This window comes from Platalea leucorodia (assembly GCF_965183815.1).
Source record: "Platalea leucorodia genome assembly, chromosome: 4".
In the NCBI taxonomy this organism is placed as follows: Eukaryota; Metazoa; Chordata; class Aves; order Pelecaniformes; family Threskiornithidae; genus Platalea; species Platalea leucorodia.
The window spans coordinates 100,089,186-100,114,288 of NC_138826.1; the positions used below are offsets into that span (position 1 = coordinate 100,089,186).

The 25,103-nt window shown below is 38.8% G+C and overlaps 1 protein-coding gene across 2 annotated transcripts in view; it reads left to right on the forward strand.

Annotated features, from left to right (window-relative positions):
• Positions 1–295: 295 nt before the first annotated feature.
• Positions 296–25,103, forward strand: part of CAPZA2 (capping actin protein of muscle Z-line subunit alpha 2) — a gene marked incomplete at its 5' end in the record, with an annotated part of 33,670 nt that continues 8,862 nt past the window's right edge. Inside the window, 7 exons of one of the 2 annotated variants that reach the window (XM_082310157.1) lie at positions 296–389; positions 16,412–16,475; positions 18,592–18,643; positions 19,363–19,426; positions 19,925–20,131; positions 21,494–21,573; positions 24,387–24,465. In XM_082310157.1, the coding sequence (XP_082166283.1) occupies positions 351–389; positions 16,412–16,475; positions 18,592–18,643; positions 19,363–19,426; positions 19,925–20,131; positions 21,494–21,573; positions 24,387–24,465 (585 nt within the window). Of the gene's footprint in view, positions 390–16,366; positions 16,476–18,591; positions 18,644–19,362; positions 19,427–19,924; positions 20,132–21,493; positions 21,574–24,386; positions 24,466–25,103 lie in introns of those variants that run through there. The other variant, XM_082310156.1, reaches the window with a different exon arrangement.

Consider the following 25,103-nt stretch of genomic DNA (forward strand, 5'->3'; position numbering starts at 1 on the left):
ACCCCGCTCTTCACTCCGAAGACGCCCCGAGGGGCGCAGCAGGCCCTGCCGCCCTGCTCCCCCCCGACTCCCTCTGACACCCAGCCACCGGCTGAGGCCCCCGCTTCCCCCGAGCAAGCACCACCCCGAGGGCCACCCCGCGCCCCACGGACACGGGCGGGAAGCCGGCAACCCGCCCGCCCTCGCTGCCTGCCCCTCCCGCCCCCGCCCCACAGCGGGACGCCCGCCCCGGCCTGCGCATGCGCAGAGAGGCCGCCCCAGGCCCCGCCAGCCGCGCACCGAGCGGGGGGCCCCGCCCTTCCTGCCCGGGAGGGAGGAGGCGGGGGCGGCGGCCGGAGCCAGACGGGAAGATGGCGGACCTGGAGGAGCAGCTGTCCGACGAGGAGAAGGTAGGGGTGGGAGGGGGTGCCGCGCCGAGCCGCGCCGCCCTTTTGTCCCCGGGCCCTCTGAGCCGGGAGGCCGCGGGGCGAGCTCGGCTCTCGCCCCGTGGTTCGTATTTTTCCCGTCGCCCCGCGGCCGGGCCTGTCAGTCAGGGGGGCGGGCGGAGGGTCGGCGGGGAGGCCGGGCGGGAGGGCTGGCCCGGCGGGCTGGCCCGGCCGCCGCGCCGGCCCCGGCGCATCTCCCGCCGCTCCTTGTACGGTGCGGGCCCGGCGGGGGGGCGGAGCGCGGTGCCCGGTGAGGCGGCGGCCGCTCTGCCCGCTCCCCGCTGCCGCCGGGGCGGCGGGCACGGCCGCTGCCTGCCGCCGCCCCCGCCCGGCGTGTGGCGGCGGGGACGGTGAGCGGGGAACGGCGGGGAGAGGCAGAAGAGACGCGGAGGGACTCTCCCCTCCCCTTCCCCCACCGCCGCTTCCCGTTTCCGAGGCCTCCTGCCCGTGCCGGCCGGCCGCCCCGGAGCACCGGCCCCGTCCTCCCGCAGAGGGGCTCCGTGCCGCCGGCCTGGCCCCGGAGCGGGGCCGGCCTGGGCCGTCGCCTCCCCTGTCAGCCCCGCAGGCTCCGGGAGAGGTGGGAGAGGAGCGGGGTGTGGGGATGAGCAAGGCTGTTTTACTTCCTATTAGACAGCAATTGGGGAAGTGTAAGGTCAAGGGGCAGAGGGTCCCTGTTAACGAGATGTACGTGTAATCTCTGTTTGCGGAGGTTGGAAGCTGCTTAGGTTTAAGATTTTTTCAGAAGAATCTCAAGGAGCGGAGGGTCTTGTAAGACCTCAATTATCCATGTCCCTTATCTACCTCTGTTGGATCCAGCTTCATGGCAGCTGCCTGTTTCAGAGCTAGGGTGTGGTGTTTTGTGTACATGGTGCTGGTGCACTGCTCATGTCTTTATGTAATGTGCTGTGTTATTAATTTTCAACTTGAGAAATGTGGGTTTTCATGGCTGTGGAAGCTGTGAGATGACTTAAATATGGGAGACATCAATAAATGATGTTTCAGACTTTTTTGAAGTTGGAAGAAGGATGTCTAAAATGTCTGCGTGGTTACAATAAGGCAGATTTTCTGCATGCTTGAGGTTAAGAGGACCGTGTTTCAGAACTAGAGATGCACTGATATGCCGAGAGATGCATAGCGCCAGGATCTCACTGTCTTTTTCCTAAGAGGCTTTAAGACTGTGCCTTCCTCTAGTTAATTCACATTCAAATGCCACCTTTTTGTTGGTGCAAGTAGTAATGTAATCAAGAAGTATATGTGGTAATCCGTGACTCTTTTAGCCCATTGTAGAAAATACAAGTAACTCTAATTCAGTACGTTGTTCCTAGAGGGTATGCTTGAAATATTTAGACTATTTAGACTATTTAGAGTTATCTTGGCATCACTGAATGGTTGAGGTTGGAAGGGGCCTCTGGAGGTCATTTTGTCCAATGCCCCTGCTCAAGCAGGGTCATCTAGAGCAGACTGCCCAGGGCTATGGGGAGGTGGCTTTTGGAAATCTCCAAGGAAGGAGACTCCACAACCTCCCTGGGCAACCTGTGCCAGTGTTTGGTCGCCCTTGCAGTAAAAAAGTGGTTCCTTATGCTCAGACGGTACCTTCTGTGTTTAATTTTGTGCTCGTTGCCTCTTGTTCTCTCAACTAATAAAAGATACAATGACAGTTTTATCTTGCCTCTGTATGATCTGAGAAGCACCGTCTGTGCTTTTGTGTCTGATGGGGTTAAGTTCTGAACTTTCTTCTATCCATTAATTCCACTTTTTCTTTTCTCCCAAAATGGGTACAGACCTAGAGACGCTTCCTGCCTCAGTGTAAGTGAAGAGAATCAGCACTCTTCCATTGTAAATTTAAATTGATTCCTTTATCTGCTTCAGTCCCATATAAAATTTATTGTCCTATATGAGTGGAATTTTCCAAGCCTGGCAGTATATTTTATTGGCTAATAAAGCAAAAATGGGTAACACTGCAGACTCTTGGAAAAGGAGGCAAATATCCATGCGGATCTTGTGATGCTTTAAAATTTTAATTCTGATATGTTCAAGTTGTGCTATCATTTTACAATAAAAATGTGTATTGCTTAAAAGCTTTAATCATTTTCTGATGGTGTTAAACTGAGATCTAGATGATTGCGCACTCTAAGTGGATTAAATAGAAGACATACTCAGTTTACAGTAAAATATTTTGGGGGGGTGTAAGTTACTGTAATTTTAAGTGGTCAGATTTGCCCTCCACTGAGCCACTAATTGAATACTGTATAAGGAAGGAAATTCAGAAGTGCACGTTCTTAATACATATGGAGATCTTGAACTGGATTTCTTCAGTTTTGATTAATTTCTGATGTCTCACTTGACACTTGTTATGAAAGATAACTGCAAATATTTTTGAAGTTAAAACTTGTCTAACTCCATAAAAATGTTATCTCAAACATTCAGTTTCACTGAGCTAAAAAAAATATCAGCTGGATAGCATTTGAAAAGCACAGCCTTCTCACCTATCCAGTTGGGACTATAAATAAATGTAGGAGTAAAGGCAGACAGACAAACGTTCATTTTCACAGGGAATAAATCACATTGCTCCTTTATATACTTTTCCCCCATGATATGGAACTGATAGTATTGAAGGCTGACACAGATGGTGGTGGTATAGTTTTGTAGGTAGCTTCGATAGAGGCATAGCTATAACTCTGGTCAAAACTGCTGAAATTCAAGGAGGGAAGAAGGTGAACAAAATAACAGAACTTTTTCGTACTAGACTCCTAATAATGCTGTAAAAGCATAAGTAAAGAGGAGATCAAGTGACGTAGTGATATGACAGGTTCTGAAAGGTCTTTGATTCGTGTCTTATTTGTATATAGTCAGTAGATTTAAGTGTTGCAAAGGCAGTAAGCAATTCCCTTTGCAGCAGCTATACCTTCCTGTTGCTATCTGGCAGTCACTTTAAGATGGCTGTATTTAGCTCTAACGTAATTCAGGTTTAAAACTTGCAGTGTTTAGCGTAATTGAAGATACAGAAAGGGCATGAATTGGAATAGTGGCAAAACAGAGAGTTACAGTTCAGGTAAAGAAGCTTTAAAATCAAGGAAGGAGAAGAGCCAGTTGCCAGAAATAACATGATTTCGATATGCAAGATTGCATAACTGGTTTTGAACCCAGTCTTGTTCCTCAGATACACATTTTAGCATGAGATTTTTGAAGCCTTGCTTATCTTTTAAAATGATGATAGTGAGTGTGAGGACAAATTTGAAAAAGCTTTTTTAAAAAATTCTGAGAACTATTTCTAGTAAATATGGTGTGTAAGATTTGCGTACATCCAAAGATCTGAAGTTGGGCCATTGCCAGTGAAAGTTACTGGCTTTAGCATCCAGTACCAGGGACTTCCCAGGGCTGAAAACAGCTTTTGTGAGGCACAGTGTTTTGTAGATGCTTTATTCACGTAGGTCACTGAAAGTTCAGAAGCTTTTAGATAGGTGGAAAAACATGCTTGTGCTTGCTTCAGTCTGTAAATAAAAATGAGGCATGAGAGGTGGAAATCGTGAAGCCCTGAACTCTTAAGTGAGATAGCAACGGGAAGTCGTCACTTCTGTGCCCTTCCTATGGGTAATGCATCCTCACTTAACAAGTTTTGAATGCAAAACCTATTTATTTATCTGGCATATTTGAAGTAGTTTTATTAAAGTCCAGTAACCATTTTTTGAAGTTTAATTTTATTCTAGTTTCTGTAGAAATTGTTTTCCTACCTGTGGCGATGTCAAACTAATAAGTATATATAAAAATGTTTTTAATGAGCATATTAGTGTGAATATAAAAGCTACAATTTATCTACATGAATATAGGCAATGATTAATGGAAGGTACTGATTTAACTGTAAAAGTTGCATTTACTAATGTAAATATTCATTAACAAACACTAGCGCAAATGCAAAACAAGACTAAAACTATTTAAATCATAAAACTAGTGCTCTGCAGTCCATTTTTGGTGACTCGAAGGGATGTGTTTACTGTAGATTTTTTTTTTTTTTTAACCATGAATCCTGTTCTCTACAAAGCACAGGAGTTAAATAGCTGTGTTGATATCAAGATAAAGCCTGAGAAAATCAGGATGCCTTCAGGGAGGAAAGGGGCGAATCCTCATAGGAAAGGATAACGCATCAGTTTTTTAATGCAAAATTAGCTCTTGCATTCCTTAAAATGCTAAGCATATAAATATGGGAATTGTCCAACACCTCTTTCAGTAAGGTTATGTCTCAGTAGTTCCACTTATTCAGGAAGGCATATTGACTAAGGTGGAGTTTAACACTAGGTCAGCTTGCTGTAAGGAGAGCAAAACTTCTCTTCCGATGAGGACATAGTCCCGTTTGTGAAAATGAGCCAGGCCAGCGTTGCTTCCAGGTATTTCCTGGTGCATTGGGTAACTGCAACTTCTTAAATTAGGTGTCAAAACATACAAATCTAAGTAATAAAGGTGGATGTCTTACACCAACAGAACTCTGCAGTGTAGTTTTGTCAGATTGTTTAAGGAAAACTTCTTTCTTTAGTCAGTGCTTTGAGATGAAAGGTCTATGCCAGTAAAATGCATTCTCTCGTGTGTAACTCCATCTTTAAAATGTAATACATTGACAGCAGATCCCACTTGCACATACAACAAGCCCACCAATGCGGGAGGTTCAGGTGTTTCCTTAATGCAAACATAAACCTTTTTCCTGAAACTGTTTTGAAAGCATTGGCAGAATTTTTTGACAAACCCCAGTTTTTAAAAATCTTTACACGTATTAAAGCAATACATGTGCTCTAAATCATTCATTTTGAAAGGATGTCCAATTCTGGCTTTGGAATTGCCCTGAATGAGACTTGGAGACCATTGATGATTAGAAGCAGAATGTGTTGAAGTAGAAGCAGGATTTGAATAGCCTTTTCTGGGTATAACTGCACTGTAATCTATAAGGTAAACTTAAGGTAAAGTTTTGCAAGTGTCCTTAATGTTCTTTCTTTGTAGTTCATCAGTGTATGCTTTGTTTTCTATTTAAAGGAGCAGCTTTGCTAATGTGTCTAGCAGGAGGACCTTGTGAGCTCTCTGGTTCTTGTTTATATTCAAATTCTGAATGGAACTGGAAATGCTGTAGCAGGTTCCAATGACAGGTTGAAAAACCTTTAATACTTAAACGTGAAATAACTAGGTTACTGTTTAAGCATATCTTCTGTTTAATTTACTACATTATCAAAGCTGTGAAAATTAACATTTTTCCACAAGTGAAATGTAACAGAAGTTGCGTAGAAGGAATTGTTTTTGCAAAGGTGAGGTTCAATTCAGTGGTTACGCTTTGATAACGTTTTGAGGCAATTCTTTAATAACAATGAGGAAGTTGAGAGTGCTTCTCAGACTGACACGTAATTCTGAATATAGCAGTCCTCCCAAGGTTAAGATTTTTATATACATCCTGAGATATCATAGTGTGTTGACTTGAGTTAGGAATTTTTTTTTTTAAATGCATCAAAACAGAACAGACATTTTAATCGCTTTATTGGGAAATTACAGAAGTGTTCAACACTATCTGAAAAAATGATCATATACTGTATGTATAACTGCAATTAATAACTTCATTTATTTGTAGAGTCATGCAGGCTGGAAGAAACTTCTGGAGGTAACCCAAATGCCGCTTGCTCAAAGCGGGCCAACTTAGATCAGGTTGCTTAGGGACTTGCACTTTGAGTTTTGGATATCTTGAAGGATGGAGAGACTGCACAGGCTCTCTGAGTGATGTGTTGCAATGTTTGACTACACCCATGGTCAGAAACTTTTCCTAATATTTAATTGTTGCAACTTGTGTCCAACGCTGCTTATCTTTTCACGGTGCACTGCCATAGAAAGTTATTATGCAAAGCAAAATCGTCTGCATTTTTGACAAGTTAAAAACAATTATCTGAAGCTTGAAGATAAATACAAATGAAACCTGTTATTCTAAATATAAGATCAGTGATTGGTATAACTGCAGTTCATATATTCTTTTTTTATTAGTATTTTGAAGAAATTAGATACTTTTTGTGGATTACAGCTTTTAGTGTGTCATAGAGTATTTATAATGCAGTGGCACCTCAGGACCATCAAAAGCCCTGTTCTTGTTGCCTTTGTGCTCGCAGAACTCTTGCAGAAGCTTGCTACCCAGGAAACCTCATAGTTTAAGTAGATAAGAGAAACAAATTGAACCAAAAATAGAGACGAGTAATAGAACAAATTATTAGCAAATCCAGTAATGAAACTGGAGACAATAATTTGTGATATAACAGATAAGGTTCTATTGCCCACCAATACAGTCATCAGCGTACAGTTCTGCTGTGAAATACCATCTTTGGTTGATTACAATTTTGGCAGCCAAAGAAGAATAGGATAAGGATTCTGGCCACATTATTTAGCGAATCAGTGTATTTTTCTCAGGCGGCACTGTATAATATTCACTTCCAGTTTCTGAATCTGAATTCTCTCAGTGCCAGGAGGCACACAAGGCGCGAACATCGTTCTTCCACTTCGATCGGTCTGCGGCTGCGTGCTCTGGAGTCCCAAGGGCCACAGCGCAGTCTTCTATTGTTTTTTTCCTCGGGACATGACTGATCCAGTTCCATCTCCTCCTCCTCACTTCATTACTGATTTTCTCCATCTCCGCCATTTCGGGTTTTTTTTTTGAAAGTTGATGCTCGTTGTTTCTGCAACTTTTTTTTTTTTTTTTTTTCCGGGAGGAGGTAGTTGGCCTCCTGCCCAACCCCCATGACTTGGAGGGCCAGTGGTTTTTCTGGCAGGGTGGCCTTCCCTTAGGCTGCATTGGTTCGCGGCACCTTCTTCAATTTTATCCGGTGCACCCTCCAGAGAGGGATCCCCTATCCACCACCCAGGGGACGCGCCTTCTAGCCGTGCAGCCCCAGCCGAAGGTCCAGTTTCTGAAAGCAGGGCATAAAGGAGTTTGACTTGCTCATGGAGAAATGAAAGCAGATTTTTCAGCATATGGAAATTACTTTTTTTTTTATCCTTGAGTAAAAAGCTTCTGAAATGTAAAATATTTCAAATACTTTCTTAACTTGACAGAAGGCATTAAAACTTTCGAAATAATAGGTAACTTTGAGAGAGAATTTTAAGACACTGGAATGGGGGGGTAGGGGGACATACAGTTAAGCTAGCACCTTATTCTATGACTTTATTAAAGGCATTTTTCGTAGAGCAAGCTGTGATCTTGTTCCTTTTCTCTCCCCGCTGCTATTGAATCCAGCCTTGATGTCCTTGGAGTATTTAATTATAAATAATGAACTGGGAGCAGTAGGAAGGATCACTTTAAAAATTTAGGCTTTGTGGTGGAAGAATGCTTTGCAAATGTGAACCAAGTGCTTTTTAGGTTATGGTAGATACCACTCTAAAGACTGCTGAGAAAGAGAGGTCTCGTTGCTGCAACTGAGGAGCACGTGCGTTGGGCTGACAGAACATCTTGATTCTGTATGTGGGAGATGATGCTATCAGTTGCTTTCTTTGTGAAGTCTTAGTTAGCCATTTCTTATACCTTTTACTTTTCAAACAAAAGTTAATGCTTTTATTTTTCACTAAATGTAAAATTTTACTACTTTTTCAGTTTTCAATTAATGACTTATGCAAGGAAATTCGGTGATTTTTTTTATGCTTATGATCTGTTGTTTACCTGATCCATAAGCAAAGTATGCAATTGCTCAGCTTCTAAAGGTTTTATGGATAAGGTTTCCTCATAAATTTACATTAGACCAATGTCTGCATTAGACCCTTGTCAAATCATATGAGATTTCTATTTAGCGAAGGGAGTCCTAGCCTCTAGCATGCTTCCCAAAGCAATATTTTTTTTCTTGAGTTGGTTACATATGTTGGGGCTTGATCTGACAATGAAACAGGAAGTACCAAAGAATGATGCAGTTTGAGATACTGGTAATTTAAAGCACCCAATGTATAGCCTCTTGAGACTGGAACTTACTGCTACTTTATGGGACACACCTCCTATTCATACGTCCTTTGGAAGTTACTGAAAGCAACTTTTGTCCGAGTTGTGAACCTGAGATGTTCTTAATCTTTTTTTTTTTTTTTCCCCTGGTTGCTCATATTATGAGCTTTCATGTACGTATCTCGAAAAAGGACTACTACAGTAAAGATGAAAACTTGCAGTAAAGACGCTGCAGGAAGAATGCTGTGTATGACAAATTCGGGAGATGCAGCGCTATCAATAATTTCAGAATTACTTTTGCATGTATGTGGTTTTCTCGGCTTATTTGTTTTCCAGCCAACTACTGAGAAGACATAGGCTTTCAGAGAAATACAGATATGGGGAAAAAAAAATATAATGTATTCTACCGACTGTATTACAAGCAATTTTTTTCAGTTCAGAGCCTTTAGTTATTGATGGTGATAGCTGAAGCTAAAGTTTCAGGTTGGTCTTCATCCTTTAACGTCTACAAACAAAACATTCTTGTTTCACTAATTTGAGAACAGTGCTGTTCTTTCAGTATGTTTCTAAATTAATATATGGGAAGTGCATGACGTAAAAAGCTGTCGAATTAGATATCATCGCGGGTAATAAAAGTAACTGCAAAATGACATGGGGGAGATTTATCTTCCCTAATTTTTTTTTCCTAGTTAGACCTGTATTTTACCCAAGTAACATATATTGCTTTTGTATTCGTCTTTGCTATCTGTACCTGATACAATGACTTTCAAAAGTCCTGTTTCAGGTTTGTTTTTTTTAATCCTTCATCTTAATATGATCTTGTGTTTAAAGTGATTTTAAGATGGAGACTTTTATAATATTTAGATACACTACTGCTGAAAGGCCCTACAGTGAAACAATCAGCACCTCTCAAAATGGTTATTTTTGTGAAAATAAATCTCATTATCTGAGTCGGTTCTTCAGGCAGAAAGAATGCAGCTAGAATACCTCACACTGTGTAAGTTTTATGTTTTGCACCACTATTAAGTGCTGGTACTGCTACATACTCTTAAGTACTCATGTATTAAAATTGAGGAAAACACACGTTCTACAGATGCAATGCAGCTTCAGGCATTACTATGAAGGAAATGTCTGTTCGGTCAAAGCCATAGGCATGGAATGTGCCCTTCCTTTCCTGTGCCACAGAACCACATTTTTGCAGTGTTTTCTTCCTCAGCTCTCCCAGAAGCAGGAGTGAGTTGAATACTACAGTGCGTTTTTTAGTTGAGCTTGGTAGGAAAGCAGTTGCGACACTACTTTTTATATTAATTCCCTCTCTACCAGAGTCACTGTCTTTGCTCTGTGTTTGTGTGAGATGCTGCTTGTTTCGGGATGCTTCTTCACCATGTGAAGTTACGCCCGTGGGTATGGACGAGGTTTCATGAGATGCTGAGAAGACGGTTTGCTGCTGACATGGGGTAATCCCTTTCTCACATATTCGTTCTCAGTGCTTATCTGGCTCTTTGAAGGTTTATTCACTTCACTAAACTGTTAGCAGCAAGAAGCAATAATTATTTAAAGCCCTCTTGATAAGTGAATTGGTTGCTCTGTTCTTGCCACCTTCTAAAGCTATTCTTTAAGCTGGATCAGTTTGCTTCTCTGGATGCTCACATAAACAGATGAGCACTGGTGATACAAAGGAGTTTGTAAAAATGGATCACAGAGCTTATTTGGGAGGAGGCAGGGAGATCAGTCCTTTTGGTGGCAGCAGGGGCATGGTATTCAGTCAGTTTATGCCACTTACGAAACACCCCCAAATCTTTCTTATTTTAAAAGTGTATTGTAATTGCTGGTGTAACATCCTGGGAAGTATCTAACCTAAGAATTTGATGAGCAATTGGAGCTAGTAATACCAAATATCTACCTGTCCAAAGGAGTAATACCAAATATCTACCTGTCTACCTGTTACCTTTTTTTTAAACATTGAACGGTTCGCAACCTCAAAAACTACGTTGATGTTTGCAGTACTGACAGATCGTCAGGCATTGTATCTTGCAAATGATTGAAACTTAGACTGTGTTCCTTGATGTGCTACGTGTGTCAATGCAAAATTAATTTTGACTGGTAGAAGATGTCAGAGCAGTTTTGTTGTTCATTAGAAAGTAAAGCTGGATATTGAAAAATAACAGCTCAGCTGAACTCAAAACACAAGTTTGAATCAAACTCCGACCACAATAAAACTAGACAAGCCTTTTGTCCCGTATCACTCCAGGTGGCACAAGCAGGATCCCTGAATGACTTGTGTTATTGTGAGTGTGAATTACAGGGTCCTGAGAGAATTGAAACTTTTTAAATCTAGTTTGAATCAGCTTAACTGTGTTACTATTTCTGTAACTACAGGCTAATTGTGAGAAACCCCAGTAGCTGCCTGTAAATAGAGTTGGGTGGGTCAAGACAAAGCCGTTTGCTTAGTTGCCACCAGAAAGGTTTCCTGAACCAGCAAGGAGGACCGTGGCAGAAGGCGTGACACCAGGAATGGACTCTCTACTGTTCCTAGGGCAGAACCAAAGAGCTCACTTCTAAATGTGATGTCTCATCTACTTCTTTTGCCAAACAGGGGTTCCTGTGAATGGGAGATTTGGTTTGTTTTGTAAGGAAGCAAGGGTGCTTTCAGGAATCCAGAATATAAATGCATGATACACAATGCCTTGCTCCTGCTATAACACTTTTTATAATCACTGATAAAAGTAACTGCTGGAAGCTCTTCCTCCTGCCCTGTGATTAGCAACAAAGTTGTCTTTGAGTGGAAACGTATTGTGGAGGTCTTCTGTCACTTTTTTTTTTCTTTTCAGATTTGCATGCAGTTTTTAGGTAAAAAGGGCTTTTAGTATGTACTTCACTATTTCATTTGTATTGCTCCAGAGCAGTAAAGTTTAACCTGTTATGAGTGTAGAGGAAGGGTGGGTCTCCCTGCTGCAAGGAGTTCGCACCTGAACTTGAAGTAAGTGATGTGTAGGAAAGAGTAAGGGCAAAGTATGTGGTTTCACAGCATCTTGCTTACCAGGGTGTTTTTCCTGCGCAGCATGGCTGTTGATTGAAGGAGTGAGCTGTCAGGGTGCCTGGCAAATACAGCTGTATTTCAGTTAAGTTAAAAAGGGGAAAGGTAAGGGGGGGGGGGAGAAAAGCTAACTTAAGTTTTAGTGTCTCTTTTATTGCTAGGTGTACTCTAGCTGATTATCAGGAATGAGCATATCTTAGCAGAGCTGACCGTGGCGTGGCAGGAGCCCCTGCACTTCTGGGAGCACATATTCATGACCATATATAGGCACATACAGCGCAGAAGGTCGGGCTTTTTCAACCAGTGTCAGTTCCGATGTGCCAGGAACAGGAAGAGTGGTTTGGGGGCATTTGAAGTCACTGTGTATAACTTCTTTAAAATAAAACAAACTTCAGAATGTCACAGACTGGAAAAGGTAGAGAAGTAGGATTTCTCTATGTATCTGATGGGTGTCACACCTTGAGAGAAATTAGATTGTGAAATAAAGGCAGAAGTATGAAAACAAGGCAGATTTAGCGTAACTAACGCTATTCCGTATATTGCTACCTTTGTGCATGCGTAATCTGAAAACTGCAAATACCGTAGTAACTGAGTGTAGGCATTTGATTAAAACTAATCGTTTTAATCTCTAGCAGAATGAGGAATTAGGCATTTTATTATGCCTAGTATCCATGCACATCGCATACAACAAACCTGTCCTTTTTCGCTAAGCTCCTCGGTCTGAATTTTTACCTTAACTGAAATAGTTTACTTTATAAAATCAAAAAGCTTGTAACTGATGTGATGGGTAGCATTTGGCTTCACTTGAATTGAGGAAGTAAATTTTCTAGCTCTTACTTATTGATACTAGACTTCATTTAAGTGAGTCTGTGACTGGTGTATATGTGAAAATTGGGTAAAGAGAACGCCTGCAGTGGATGCTTCCCTTCTCGATGTTTCAGAAGTCTTTTTTTTTTTTTTTTTTTGGTAACTTCCTCTCAGCTTCTGTATGATTTGTCCAAATTAATGCTCAAACCTGCAGGAAGTCATGTTTCATGAAAACGTATTTAGATTGGTTTTGTGCATTCCAGGAATTTAGTATATTAAATGTGCAATTCCTTACGTAGGCTTGTGGTAAAAGCTGTTTGCAAGACCTGTTTTTTGTGAACCATTGATGATCAGATGTTTTGGATTAGTGAACTCTGAAGTTTATAGTTTCTTGCAAGCTGCTCTGCAGACATTTAACTGAAGACAGTGGCTGTAAATCTAATCTTGGAAACTACATCATTAAAACACTGTCTTAAACTTTAGGTGGTGTTTTAGGAGTAACTAGAGTAAAAAGTGGAGAAACTTCAGGTGATTTCTCAGTCTTAGCTTTGGAGTTTTCTAAAGGAATACTCAACTGTAACCTAATTTTTTTGTTACTTGCTGATATGTGTATAAGGCTTTTGTACTGTGTGTGAAGGTGCAGTTCTCTTGAATGAAAAAGGCTTTGTCATTTAGACTTTGAGAATGTTATGGTTTTTCTGTTTTGACTTGTTCAAATCAGTTCTAATCAATTTTTTGAAGTCTCAATGTATTGAATAACCAGCATTGGTTTCAACTGTAATGCATCTGATTGAAGTGTTTTCTTAATCAGTTTTCAGTAAAAATAACTTCCTATCTCAACTGGACTATATTGCAGTTAAGTTTTTTACCTGTTGCTTCATATTACAAGTAATGTACCTCTTGCTATATGTGCATTTTTAATTTTTTTTATTTGCCCATAAACACCACATTTTGTATGGACTGTCCCTTTGTTTAAATTGTGCTTCCTCAAGTGATAGCTGAGCCAGTGGCTTTTTACTGCCAAAAGGGGGAGATCTTCATCTCATTGAGGCTCATGAAAGTGCGTTCTCTTATCCTTCGGTATCAGTCTGGTTTGGGGAAACGGAGAAACCTCCTTCAGAGTATTTATTTCTGGAAAAACTCAGTGGCAATAAAGAAGCTGTAAGTCCTTTTCAGTTCTTACGTGTTAAGTGAGACTACTGGATGTAATTCTTTTATATGGGCTTCTTGTATGTATGAGTTGGGGAAATACGGCTTTTTCAGATACTCATCTCCACAGATAAGTTAATTTGGTTTAATTGCTGAAGAAAAGTGGATTAGTTTTAAATGGACTTAACAAAGGCAGGTTAGCAAAATGCAGTGTCTTAGCTGACAGACTCTCATCTTCTGAAGACACATTAGGTTTTCTCCTTCTGTAAGCATGAATATACTTTATACTTCTTGATGAGATATTCATTGCAAATTTGCATGATTGTGTTTCTGTCCTATAAAAAGTGGCATCTATGAATAATAATCACACTGAAAAAGTTCTCATTGAGGAATTGAATTTACTAGTAAAATGTTCATTAAAAGCAATGTTTAGGTTGGTCTGTCCTGAGGAAACATCTGTTACTATTGAATACTTCTGAATGGATATTACTCGTACTATAGCTAATCTGGCTGATGAGAATAGTTCTTACTGATGGCTAAAAAAGAAGCAAAACCAGTTTTATATTACCAAAACAGCTGAAAATGAGGTATCATTCCAATTTTAGTACAGACTTAATATCTCACCTTACAGATACTACCACTTTAAAGCACACGGTCATTCAGAGTGCAGTTTGGGCACCCAGGTTTTCCTTACCTTTGCTCCTTTAAGCATGTCTTGTTTCTCTGCTTGCCCAGAGCTAACCCAGCCTTGGCAGGGATAAGCAGTCCTGTTCATGTCCTTAAGTCAAGTTGGAACAAAGAAATGGTGTGCCTTCATCTAACTTTGAGCTGGGAGTCAGCCTGATAGTCATGCTGAAAGCACAACTAAATACCTGCTCTTAAGCATGAAGCCTAAATTCTAGTCTGATCCCAGACTCTGTTAATTGGTCATTTGATAAAATGGCCTTGTAGTAGAGCCTTGGAGCCTGTCTTGCCCTTCTCCTTCATGAGTGCTTTAATAGTACTGTAGGTTAGCTATATTGCACATCCTTTACATTGCTTTGGGTTGAGCATTCAGCTGTGTATACCACATACAGAATGCCCCGACTTCAGCAGGAGAGGTATGGAGTATGTCCTCACTCGGAAAAAGTGTACAGACCGGTGGTTGGGGTAATGTCTGGCTAATGCAGATGAGTTTGCAGTCCTTTGGGTCGAAGGAGACAATCCAAGTTGCTTTCTAATCGGGGCAAGTGGTTTAATAAGCTGCCATAGAAAAAGATGCTCTTGCCTCTCTGTGTCTCTTTTGAGAAGAGTAAACCCTGTGGCATTTATCTCAGTATAATGCAAATTTGTTTACATGGAAAGAGGAGTTCTGATCTAGGTATTTGAGGTAGCAGATAAATGCTGTCTGCAATCCAAAGTGTAGCATTCAGTTTAGAAAGTTGGGAACTGACAGCCTTTCCATTTCCATTAGCCAGCTCTGAGTGGCTGTGGGCTGACTCCTAGGGAGCAGAAAGCTGCCTGGGCTAGTCATTTGGGATCTCGTTGAGGTTTGAACACTGCTAATGAGGCAGCTAAGTGCTCTCTCAGGGCACTCTTAAGCTTGAACCATCTCTCCTGGAGACTCTTGCCTTAAACTTGGGCCCTGTCAAGAAGCTGGGGTCCGAGCACTGGCTGTATTGCAACTCTCGACTATAAAAGCTATTTACAAGTCAGCTCAAGAGCTTTAGCGTGCTCAGACAGTTTTTCTATAGTTTCAGATATATGTAAATGTATACATGTAAAGCATTCTTTGGTTATTTTTAGGTATTTGTTAATGGAGTATGTGCTTCTCAAACACCTTAATTTCAAACAGGAAGCCCAGAGAGTGCAGACACTGAATCTCCCAGCTCTTTATTCCATAGAAATACAACCGAAGGTATTAGAAATGAGAACTATGGTTCAGGTAGTATCCTGTATTTGAATAGCAACATTGTATCAAGGATGCAAGAGAGCATTGAATGTCTCCTGAACTTAGGTAACTGTAAAATGTGAAGGGTAGGAACTTTCGTCAGGTTAAGTTAGGAAACCAACATTTATTTACTTATTTTTATAACGGGTCCCTTAACAGTTTAAGGGGGAAAGAAGAATGAATGAAAGCAAGTCTGCTGAGTGACATTCTACAAGTAAGGTAATAGTTGAAAAGTTTTAAGGTTGCTTCACATCAGAAAAGCACTTTTGTGTTCGTTTTGCAAGGCACGTGTGTCTGCTGCTGTGCAGTGAACCAGTTCAGGGACCCGGTCTAATAAAAAAAGAAAAATAACCTTTCTAATTTTGCTCACTGTACAGTTGTACAAGTGCTTGTGCAAGCAGAAGGAGGGAGAAGGCCAGGGCAGGTGTACGTACTTTTAGTGGAAGTACTGGCTTATGCCGTGTTTTGTCTGCAAGAAGTTGTGGCTGAAGGCAATTGCTTGAGGACTTGCATTAAAGAAGTTCTCAAGGTGTTTTTTTTTAAACTTTAACTGCTGATTCTGTGGTACTAAGAGACCTTACAGGTAGATGCAGGTGAAATTACATGCTTTAGTGTCTACGCAAGTGTTTTTAAGCTTATGTAATCTATTGATTACTGTCCACCTATGGGCCTTTTGGAAAGTTTAGAACCATAGGATGTGTAGTAAAATTATTAGAGGAGAAGCTTTGAAGATTGAATGTATCTTCATCGTGGTTGGTTTTTGGCTCTCTTGGAATGTGTGTTGACAGACATCCATGGACTGAAAGTTGAAATAGATTGTGAATATATTATTGATCTCATTTGTTATATTAATCTTTTCCTTTTTGCCAGTAATACAAAACATGAGTGACTCAATTTCTCTATCTGCTTCCATCACATATAACCTCCTCTGTTCTGTTTGAAGAGGTAGAACTTTATATTCTGTGTTTCTAACAAAGACAGAGTAGTTTAAGTAATGTGAACAAATACATGAAACAGTGGGAGCTGTACAATTTCATGTCTGGGTATTAAAGCTATACAATGCATCATTGGTTTGAATAGGAATGAATACAAATATATACAACCACATAATTGTTTTTGTTTTTAAGGTGCGTATAGCAGCAAAATTCATAATTCATGCTCCTCCTGGGGAATTCAATGAGGTGTTCAACGGTGAGTATCTGTCTGCTCTGTCCTTTCATTTAAGGCATCTATATCCAAAATTGTATTGCCAATTACTCTTCTGAATTTCATGTAGCTTATATTCTAGCAGCTCACTTGCTGTAAGAGCTGGTTTTGTAGCTTGGCATAATAAGCTTTGCAGTCACAAGACAGCTTGGAGTTTAAATGCAAAAGGAGGAAAGTACCACTTTCTTTGTGATGTGAGAATGAGCTTGCTTTCTGTTTTTTTAATCAGTCATGAATTAACAGTTGCTAGGGGTTTTGTTTAGAAGACATATGTACTCTTTTTTTTTTTTTCAGTCTTTGATAGACAATTACCTTTTTCAACAGAAATTAAACTAGCTGAAATTAAAATGCCCCCCCCCCCCTTTTTTTTTTTAATTAAGGAATATAATTACAAGTACTTAACCTTGAATATACAAAGGACTACTGCTTAATGCCTGTTGTGGAAAGAATATTAATCTTCTCCAAACATTTTTAACCCTTACATTTTGGGCACACTTCATTTTACTGGTTGTATTGGGAAGCTGAAAGGAAACTTGAAATTAGCTTCTCTCAACTATTGTTGCCTGAACTTTACCTAAGATGTTATTTTTCTTTAAAAATTGTTGTGTATGTCTTGCATCAAGATACATGGGTGTCCATACTATGTAAGAAGGTATACGTTTTGTAGCTGTAGCTTACAAATAGCTCTGGTGCTATTTAAGTAAAGAAGTAGTAGTATACTAAACCTATAGTCAATGTCAGGCTGGAGAGAGCTTAAATTTGTTAAAGAATGTAATGTTTTTAGAAGTACCTTGCTCTTCAGTTAGACTGTGACAAGCTGATTATTATTTAAACTTAAACCAGTTTGTACTGCATTTGTGAAATGAACTGTTGGTGAGCAGCTCATTAACCCAGCTCCCTAAAGGTTAATGCAATTTCTTATAGCAGAACTGCTATGAACTTTATTGTTAAGCTAGTTCATAGTTGCAACTACCTGCTTAATAACCGAGTATAATATGTTTGGAAACACATAACAAAACATTTGATCATAAATGTGTGATGAGTGTTCAATGAGATTCAGACTGACCTCTTAGAAAAAGAGAGAGAGAAAGCTTTAAATTCCAATTCTCTAAATTGTGATTTTGTTTGTTTGGTTTGGTGTGGGGGTTTGTGGGGTTGTTGTGGGTTTTCTTGTTGTTTGGATTTTTTTAATTTTGGGTGTTTTGTTTTGTGCTTTGGTTTGGGTTTTGTTGTGATGTGGGGGTTTTTTTGTTTGTTTTTTTTTGGTGGTGTTTTTTGTTGTGGTTTTTTGTGGGTTTTGTTTTGTTTTTTGGTTTTTTTTTTTTTAGAAAAAATACTTCAGATACATTCCGTATTTTTTTTTTTTCCCCTTGCATGATATCTTGGGAATCTTTAGAAGAGTTTTAAAATGTTATAGTGAGAATAATGATCAGTTCGTTAATGATCAGTGCATTAAACTGGTATTAAGATACTACCTAGTAAATAATAAGGCAGTAAGTCAAGTACATAAATATCAATTTACTGCATAGAAAATAAGAAGTCATTCTGATGAGAGTATCGACTTTATTCTATACTCCCATGTTTCTTGTATGATGGTAGAAGAAATGGTATTGTGATATATTGTGCTCTGACTACTAAGTGTCATTAAGGAACGAAAGCAAAAATGTTAAGGTCAAAAAAAAAAAAAAAACACATACCATATTAATGTTGTCAAAATACAAAATACAGTAACCGCTACCATCAATACAGTGTGAAGGATTTGGTAGTTTATATCTTAAAAGTGAACTCATTTGAACCCTGTGCTGTTCTCATTCAGAACTTGTCTAAAAACTAGTTTGACAGATTCCTAGAGCTGTCACACAGCCTGTAGAATATGGCTTATATGTGTTTACCGGATTGTGTTGGAAGGGATCATGCTAGTTTTCTCATTTTGTTCAGTCAAAATTATGAAATATGAAGCAATAAATTTCCTACCTAGTAATCCATATGGGTATGGGGTGGTTTGGGTTTTTTGTTTTGTACAGTCTGTTGACATTTGTCATGTGACTGAAACAAGTTTCTGAGTTAACTGTACTTTTATGTTGTAAACATCTCCTTTCAGATGTTCGATTGCTGCTTAATAATGACAATCTTCTCAGGGAAGGAGCAGCCCAGTAAGTACCAGATGCCACATACTCAGTTGCATAAAAGCAAGATGTTTTTCAGTAAGACTTTCACTGTCAGTAAGTGATTCGTTTAAAAAGATGTGTGCTTGGAAAGTAAAACCCTATTATGTGTGTTGTGCATCTTTGATCAAGATTAAATTCTTGGCGGAGGAGAGATCTGTATTGTATCCTAATGATTAGAGCAACTGTTTCGGAAATCGGTGACCTGGATTTTGGAACTAGTCTCCACCTTTTTGGATTTCATTTTCTGTTTCGTGGTAGTTTTTATAGGCACTGAACATCTGTAAGATACTGCTTCCTTAGACCCTACTTTTATATCAAAACATTATGCCTACTGTGTTTTATGCCAAAATTAGTTTCATCTGTAAGAATAGAGATGTCTGGCGTAGTAGTTTGGATCCCTGTGGAATTTAAACTTTATCTGTTCCTCCAGTTTCTGTGGGTTACTGTGGAGTTTGTGTTTGTCTATATCAGGTTACTTTTGAACAGAAATCATTGTGTAATGGTGGTCGGAATCTGTAAGATGAGCACTGAATGAACCAAGGTGATTCCAAGAATTTGGGCTTGCTAGATAATGAAGCATTGATATAATTTTTTGATGCATCATTGCCCAGATTATTAGCTATTATTTAAATCTCTTACAGCTACTAAGGAAAAAGATTGTGCTTGCTGCAGGCTTTTGATTTTTTTTTTTTTCTCTCTTGTAGTGCATTTGCACAGTACAACTTGGACCAGTTTACTCCAGTGAAAATTGACGGTTATGATGAACAGGTATGAATACAATTAAATACTTTCAATGCTCCTTAAACTGTTAAAGATGTTCTGGTGTTGGAATATATCTTGGCAAGAAAATGGAAAGAAATGCATCTTCCCTGTCAAAATATAAATATGGCCAGTACCAGTTCCATAAGCTAATCGTTTAGGGCATATAAAGAGCCTGAAATTTCATTCTATGGTGTTGTCCTGAATTCAGTCTGACCTGATTTGCAGCGGTAGAAACAATTTGCTCCATCTTTAGTATTAGAAGACATGAATTTCTATATTGCATTTCTTATTGCAGTAAGAGGGTAAGATTCAGGATTTTTTTTTTCTGAGTCAGTGTGTCATGTTAGCCTCGTCCTCTCTTGCTATATGCATATTTTGTTTAAAATGTGAGTCTTTGGATATGAGTAAGCTCCAGTTAAATGTAGGATATAATTAGATTTGGCATGGTATTTCTTTTCTCTTTATTCAATAGCAAATGTTATTAACTGAAATTTTATAATGCAGGTTTTGATAACAGAACATGGTGATTTGGGAAATGGAAAATTTTTGGATCCCAAGAATAAGATCTCTTTTAAATTTGATCACTTAAGAAAGGAGGCTACTGATCCTAGACCCCACGAAGTTGAAAATGCCATAGAATCTTGGAGAAATTCAGTTGAAACAGCAATGAAAGCATATGTGAAAGAACACTACCCAAATGGTGTCTGCACAGTAAGTACTAAATTATATAACCACTGTACCACTATAGATAGAAATCCAAAATAAAAGTGTTACTCTTTGTAAACCAGGAAGATAGGCGGTTTCAACTGTAAAGAATTTAGTCCTGTCAAGGGTTCATACAGGGAAATGAGGGAAAGCTTCAGAAGTTTAATATTTTAGCTATTGGATTACTAGTGGGTGGTTACTGTAGATCATAGCAAAGACTTACCTCTCGGTTCTGATGAATTTTTATTTAAATTTTTTAAAGCATTAAGACCTTCTGTAGACGACTGCAGGTTGATCCCATTGATCCTGGTTACTTCAAAAAAAAAAAAAAATCCATAAGATACAAATGTCTGTCTTGCCTCAGTTTATTGACAAAACTGTCAGTAAAGCAAACTGTTTTCTCTCCATCACATTTCCTGTATATCAAAGTGCTATATTCTTACCATCAGAATCAGTGGCTTCTGATGGCTGCTTAAAATAAAACCTCTCAGTCTGGACTAAAATAGCATTCATTTGCTGTTAGGAGCCCTATGACCATTTAGAGTTCACCAAACTGATCTAACGATAGCTGTCCTGTGCTTTCTATTAACCTGATGGAAAAACAAAAAAAAAAAAAAAAAAATTGCTCGGTTAACATATGTAATTCGATTGCCAGGCAGTCAGATGAGTTCCAGTTTTTGTAAAGGAAACCAGATTGCGTGTTCATTGAGATCATTTTGAGTAGTATTTGATTTTAGGGGATAAAGCAGAACAGAGGACCCAAACCACCCTTTTAATCACCTTTTCACTAGTCTGTAAAGGCTTAAATCATCACTTAGTTGTAGAATAACTGGTATCTGAAATCCAGCTGGTAATATATATTGCCATAGCAGTCATTCTTATAGGCTTAAAATTCCTATAGTTGCAGAAAAATTCGTAGTATATAAAAAATAAATATAAAAATATATAAAGTTTTTTATATTTTATATATTTTATATTATTTTATATATAAATATATTTTATATTTTATATTATATTATTTTATATATATACAAATATAAAAAGTATATTAAAATAAATATAAAAAATAAAAATTCATAATATACTATATTCGTAGTATTTGCAGAGTTTGTAGTATATAAAATTTCAGTTAAGATGCTTGACCTTCACATTTTTCTAATCTTAAATTTTTCTGCATTGTAATATACACTTCAATGTTTCAAGTACTGAATATTATGTAAGAACCATAGTAGTTGTAAAATTAAATTTTACAGATTATGTAACGATAATGGAACTAGGTATCTCTAAGCAGTTTGAACAAGTCAGATGATGAAACTTTAACTTTGTGGTTTTTTGTTGTTTTTTTTTTCCCCCTCCTTTCTAATTAAGGTGTATGGTAAGACAATTGATGGACAGCAGACCATTATTGCATGCATAGAAAGCCATCAGTTCCAAGCAAAAAATTTTTGGTAAGTTTCTGTATGCATACAAATACAGTAAAATACACCAAACTGAATAACTGCGCTAGTGCCATTACACTGATAATCCTTAGTTCAGAGAAGGAGGTGTATGCACGTCTTGCATGTAACTTTTTTCTCCCTCCACCCCACCCCAAGTTTTTCTGCCAAAACTGTGTAGAAATCTCTTCCTTTGTGGTAGGTAAAATGGCAGACTGCATGTCTGCATCTCCATTACAGAACTTTGGGAACTTGGTAAAATTCCTTATGACTCTTCCAGTTTATCCCACCAGCACCAATACCCATGCCTGTGTTCCCTCATACAGTTGCTTCTGCTCGTGTTGCTTCCTTTGTGACTGACAGAATAAAAACAACTCCGTCTAGGCATGTCTTGGAGAAAGAAAGTGACCAAAGATGAATTTACTGTGAGACTTGAATCATTGATTTTTGGGTGAGGTAGATAAAGGTGATCTTTGATGAAATGAACTCTTATAAACTGCAGCTTGATTTTTTTTCTGTACTTGGTTGAAAGATGTTTTCCACAGTCTGGAGTGAACTTTGGATAGCTCCTTGGAGGAAACTGGCCAGAGTTGAGATAAATATCACAGTATGGGATTTGGGTTAAGGAAGTATCTCCTAAAGATAATGAATGTATGCAAATGTCTGAAGAAATGTATTTCATTATTATTTTATTTGCTATTTTGCATCCGCTTAAAATTATATTTAGTAATGAATGGAAGTGCAGAAATTTTTGTTTTCTGATGCTGAAGGTGAACATTACATATGCATAGTAATTTCAGCACGTGTCTATATCAGTTAAATTATTTGCCCAGTATACTGTTCCATAGATTTTAATTTAATTTGCATAGTTAATAAATAGTTTTTCCTACTGACTTAAACCTGACTGGTTAAGTCTGCATGTTTTACATCAATATTAAAAGTAACTTGAAATAATACTGATTTTCTTTTTAGTTCAGAAGTATGAATAAATTTTGGTATTCCAAATAGTTACTTTAATATTATAGTCTTTATATTAAAGAAGAGGAACAGATATGCAACAACATTTTACAGATGGAAAAAATCTTTCTTGAAAGTTTTCTTTAATAAAGCTATGGTCAGACATCTATGGGTAAATATTGATCATGTTTCTAAGAGTTTTACAGGGGCATAGTCAGACTAATTCTCATTCTTAGCAAATTTTAATAAATGCATATTGATTTGGGGGATTTGGGGATGGAGGAATGGATTCAAAGTTAACCAGGCTCTTCAGCTATCCAGCTGTATGTCCGGATATCCAGCCCAAGCCACGGACATTATTTATTCTCAAGGTGTCCCAGCTTTTTAGGCATTTGGAAGGCTGGCAGCCTACCGTGACAGCAAGTTTGGTGGATGATAGAAAACCAATACATGCCAAAGAAAAATGTTTTATGAATTTCTGAAATGCTATCAACATAGGATAGATGGTTTATTAAAGAATGTGAAAGAAAAGGAATGACACTTAATCTTTTACAAAATATCTTAAGTCAGCAGAGGTAAATAAAGTAATGACACATTGTTTTTAACTTCGAGCATTTCCTACAGAAGGATCCTTCTGAACTTGAACTGTTTTCTTGGAATAGCATCTTAAGGAGAAAAAGGATATCCCAGGGTGGAAACATTGTGGTCATCTTAACTTCAAGGACCACAAAGTGACTAAGGAGCAAACAAACCTGTTAGCTAGTCATTGAATCCCGTGCATTTAAAAACTAATATTGTACCTAAAATGTAGTTCAGCATGTAAGCTTTCTTATAGCTAATGGATCGGTCTTAAAGTTACCAGTAATATTAATGTCACTGAGTTGGGTGACCCTTTCAGTTTTCTTAGAGATGCCAACCAGCTTCTGAATTGCCTTAGTCTGAATTTTCAGTGATATCTATAATTTGGATAGTGTCTGAAAAAATAATAATGTAATTGAGTTAATGTTGTTAGTATCTAAGGTGTGTCAATATAGATCCATAAGTAGGTGTTAATGTCTTTATCTCTTTCTCTTCCCTTGTTGAATGCACTGGAATCTACACCTAACATTAGTAGGAATGGAACTCATAGTATCAACTTTCCTTCTTTAAGTCCAGAGGAGAAATCGAGAGACAGCCGCAGTACATTCTTAATATAGCTCTAATGTACTAACCTTCTAATCCACTAACCTCATAACTAAATAAGAAAATGTCTTGTCTACAGGAAAGAAATCAAGTGAAACTACAATCTCCCCATACTGTTTTCCAGATGTTTGAAACTCCCTTTAAGCAATTTGGCAAGGATATTGAATTTGTGGAAGGAAACTGGAAGGAAATAGTTGTCCTGGAACAGAAATGCTAGAAGAGCTGAAAGGCCTGGTTACGGTTCAGCATAGCGGAAAGTCTTGCTACTTTAATGTTCCTTCCATTCAAGGTTTTCATAGCCTGATGCGAAGTAAGACTTCGGCTGATCCAGGAAGTCATCCAGGTCCCGGAAACAAAAGATTGACTATATATACACCTAATTAATAATAAAGGAGGGAAAGAACATTGGAGGCTTTAGGTATTTTCAAAAGTTAATTCCTACTGTTAAAAGGTCCATACTGATAAATCTCTTTGGTCCACATCCAAAACTGAGGGTAAATATTTTGGGAAACTCTCTTCTCTTCTTGACTGACTACAGGGCTGAATCTTTAGGGAAAGATTTTGTGCACGTGTAGTTGCACAGCATATTTCATTCTCTGTTTTCCCTTGACTATCAGTTGTATGTTCGTGTTTTTTTTTTCTTAACCAGTGGGGTGACATCTGATTTCTATTTTATTTTTTTAAAGGAATGGCCGTTGGAGGTCAGAATGGAAGTTTACAATCACCCCTTCAACCACTCAAGTGGCTGGCATCTTGAAAATTCAGGTATGCTTATCTCAAACTGTGTCCTGATTAGTAAAGTCTCCAGTTATTATCAAGGGAGACTCAGGCCAGTGTATTAAGTATTCTAAGAGAATTTGGAGACCCAATAAGCAAAGCAGAGATGCCCATTCAGTTAAGTGTTAGCAGCTTAATTGCATATTTACCTAATCCTTACAAACACAAAATATGTGTTTACTGTAATGATTCAGAAGAGTTCAGAAGGTGTATTCACCTCAGCTAGGTAGTATACCTCTTTGGTTTCCTGTTTCTTGAATTCACAGTGGCACAAGCCTTTCCTGAGGGTAGGCCCTTTCTGAAGTAGAACTTTTTTCCTATTTAACTGATAGTAGCAGGTTTTTTTCATGTTACCCATCCTATTGTTCAGAAAGGTGGGAAACTTTTGGTTTTAGTCATTCCACCATCTGACATTTTTGAATCTGTGTTTCCTTCATTCAGAATTTGCCCTTCCTGTTGGCTTTAGGGCATTCAGAAAGGAGATACTGTCTAAGCAGGAATGCAGAAATCTTGAGACCAAAGGAAGTCTGACTGTCATCTGGTAGGCAGGGGGACTTGACTGCCTGGATTGGTTCCCTGGAATGCGTACGCATATTTTGTAGGAGTTTATTAAAACAATTCTGGGA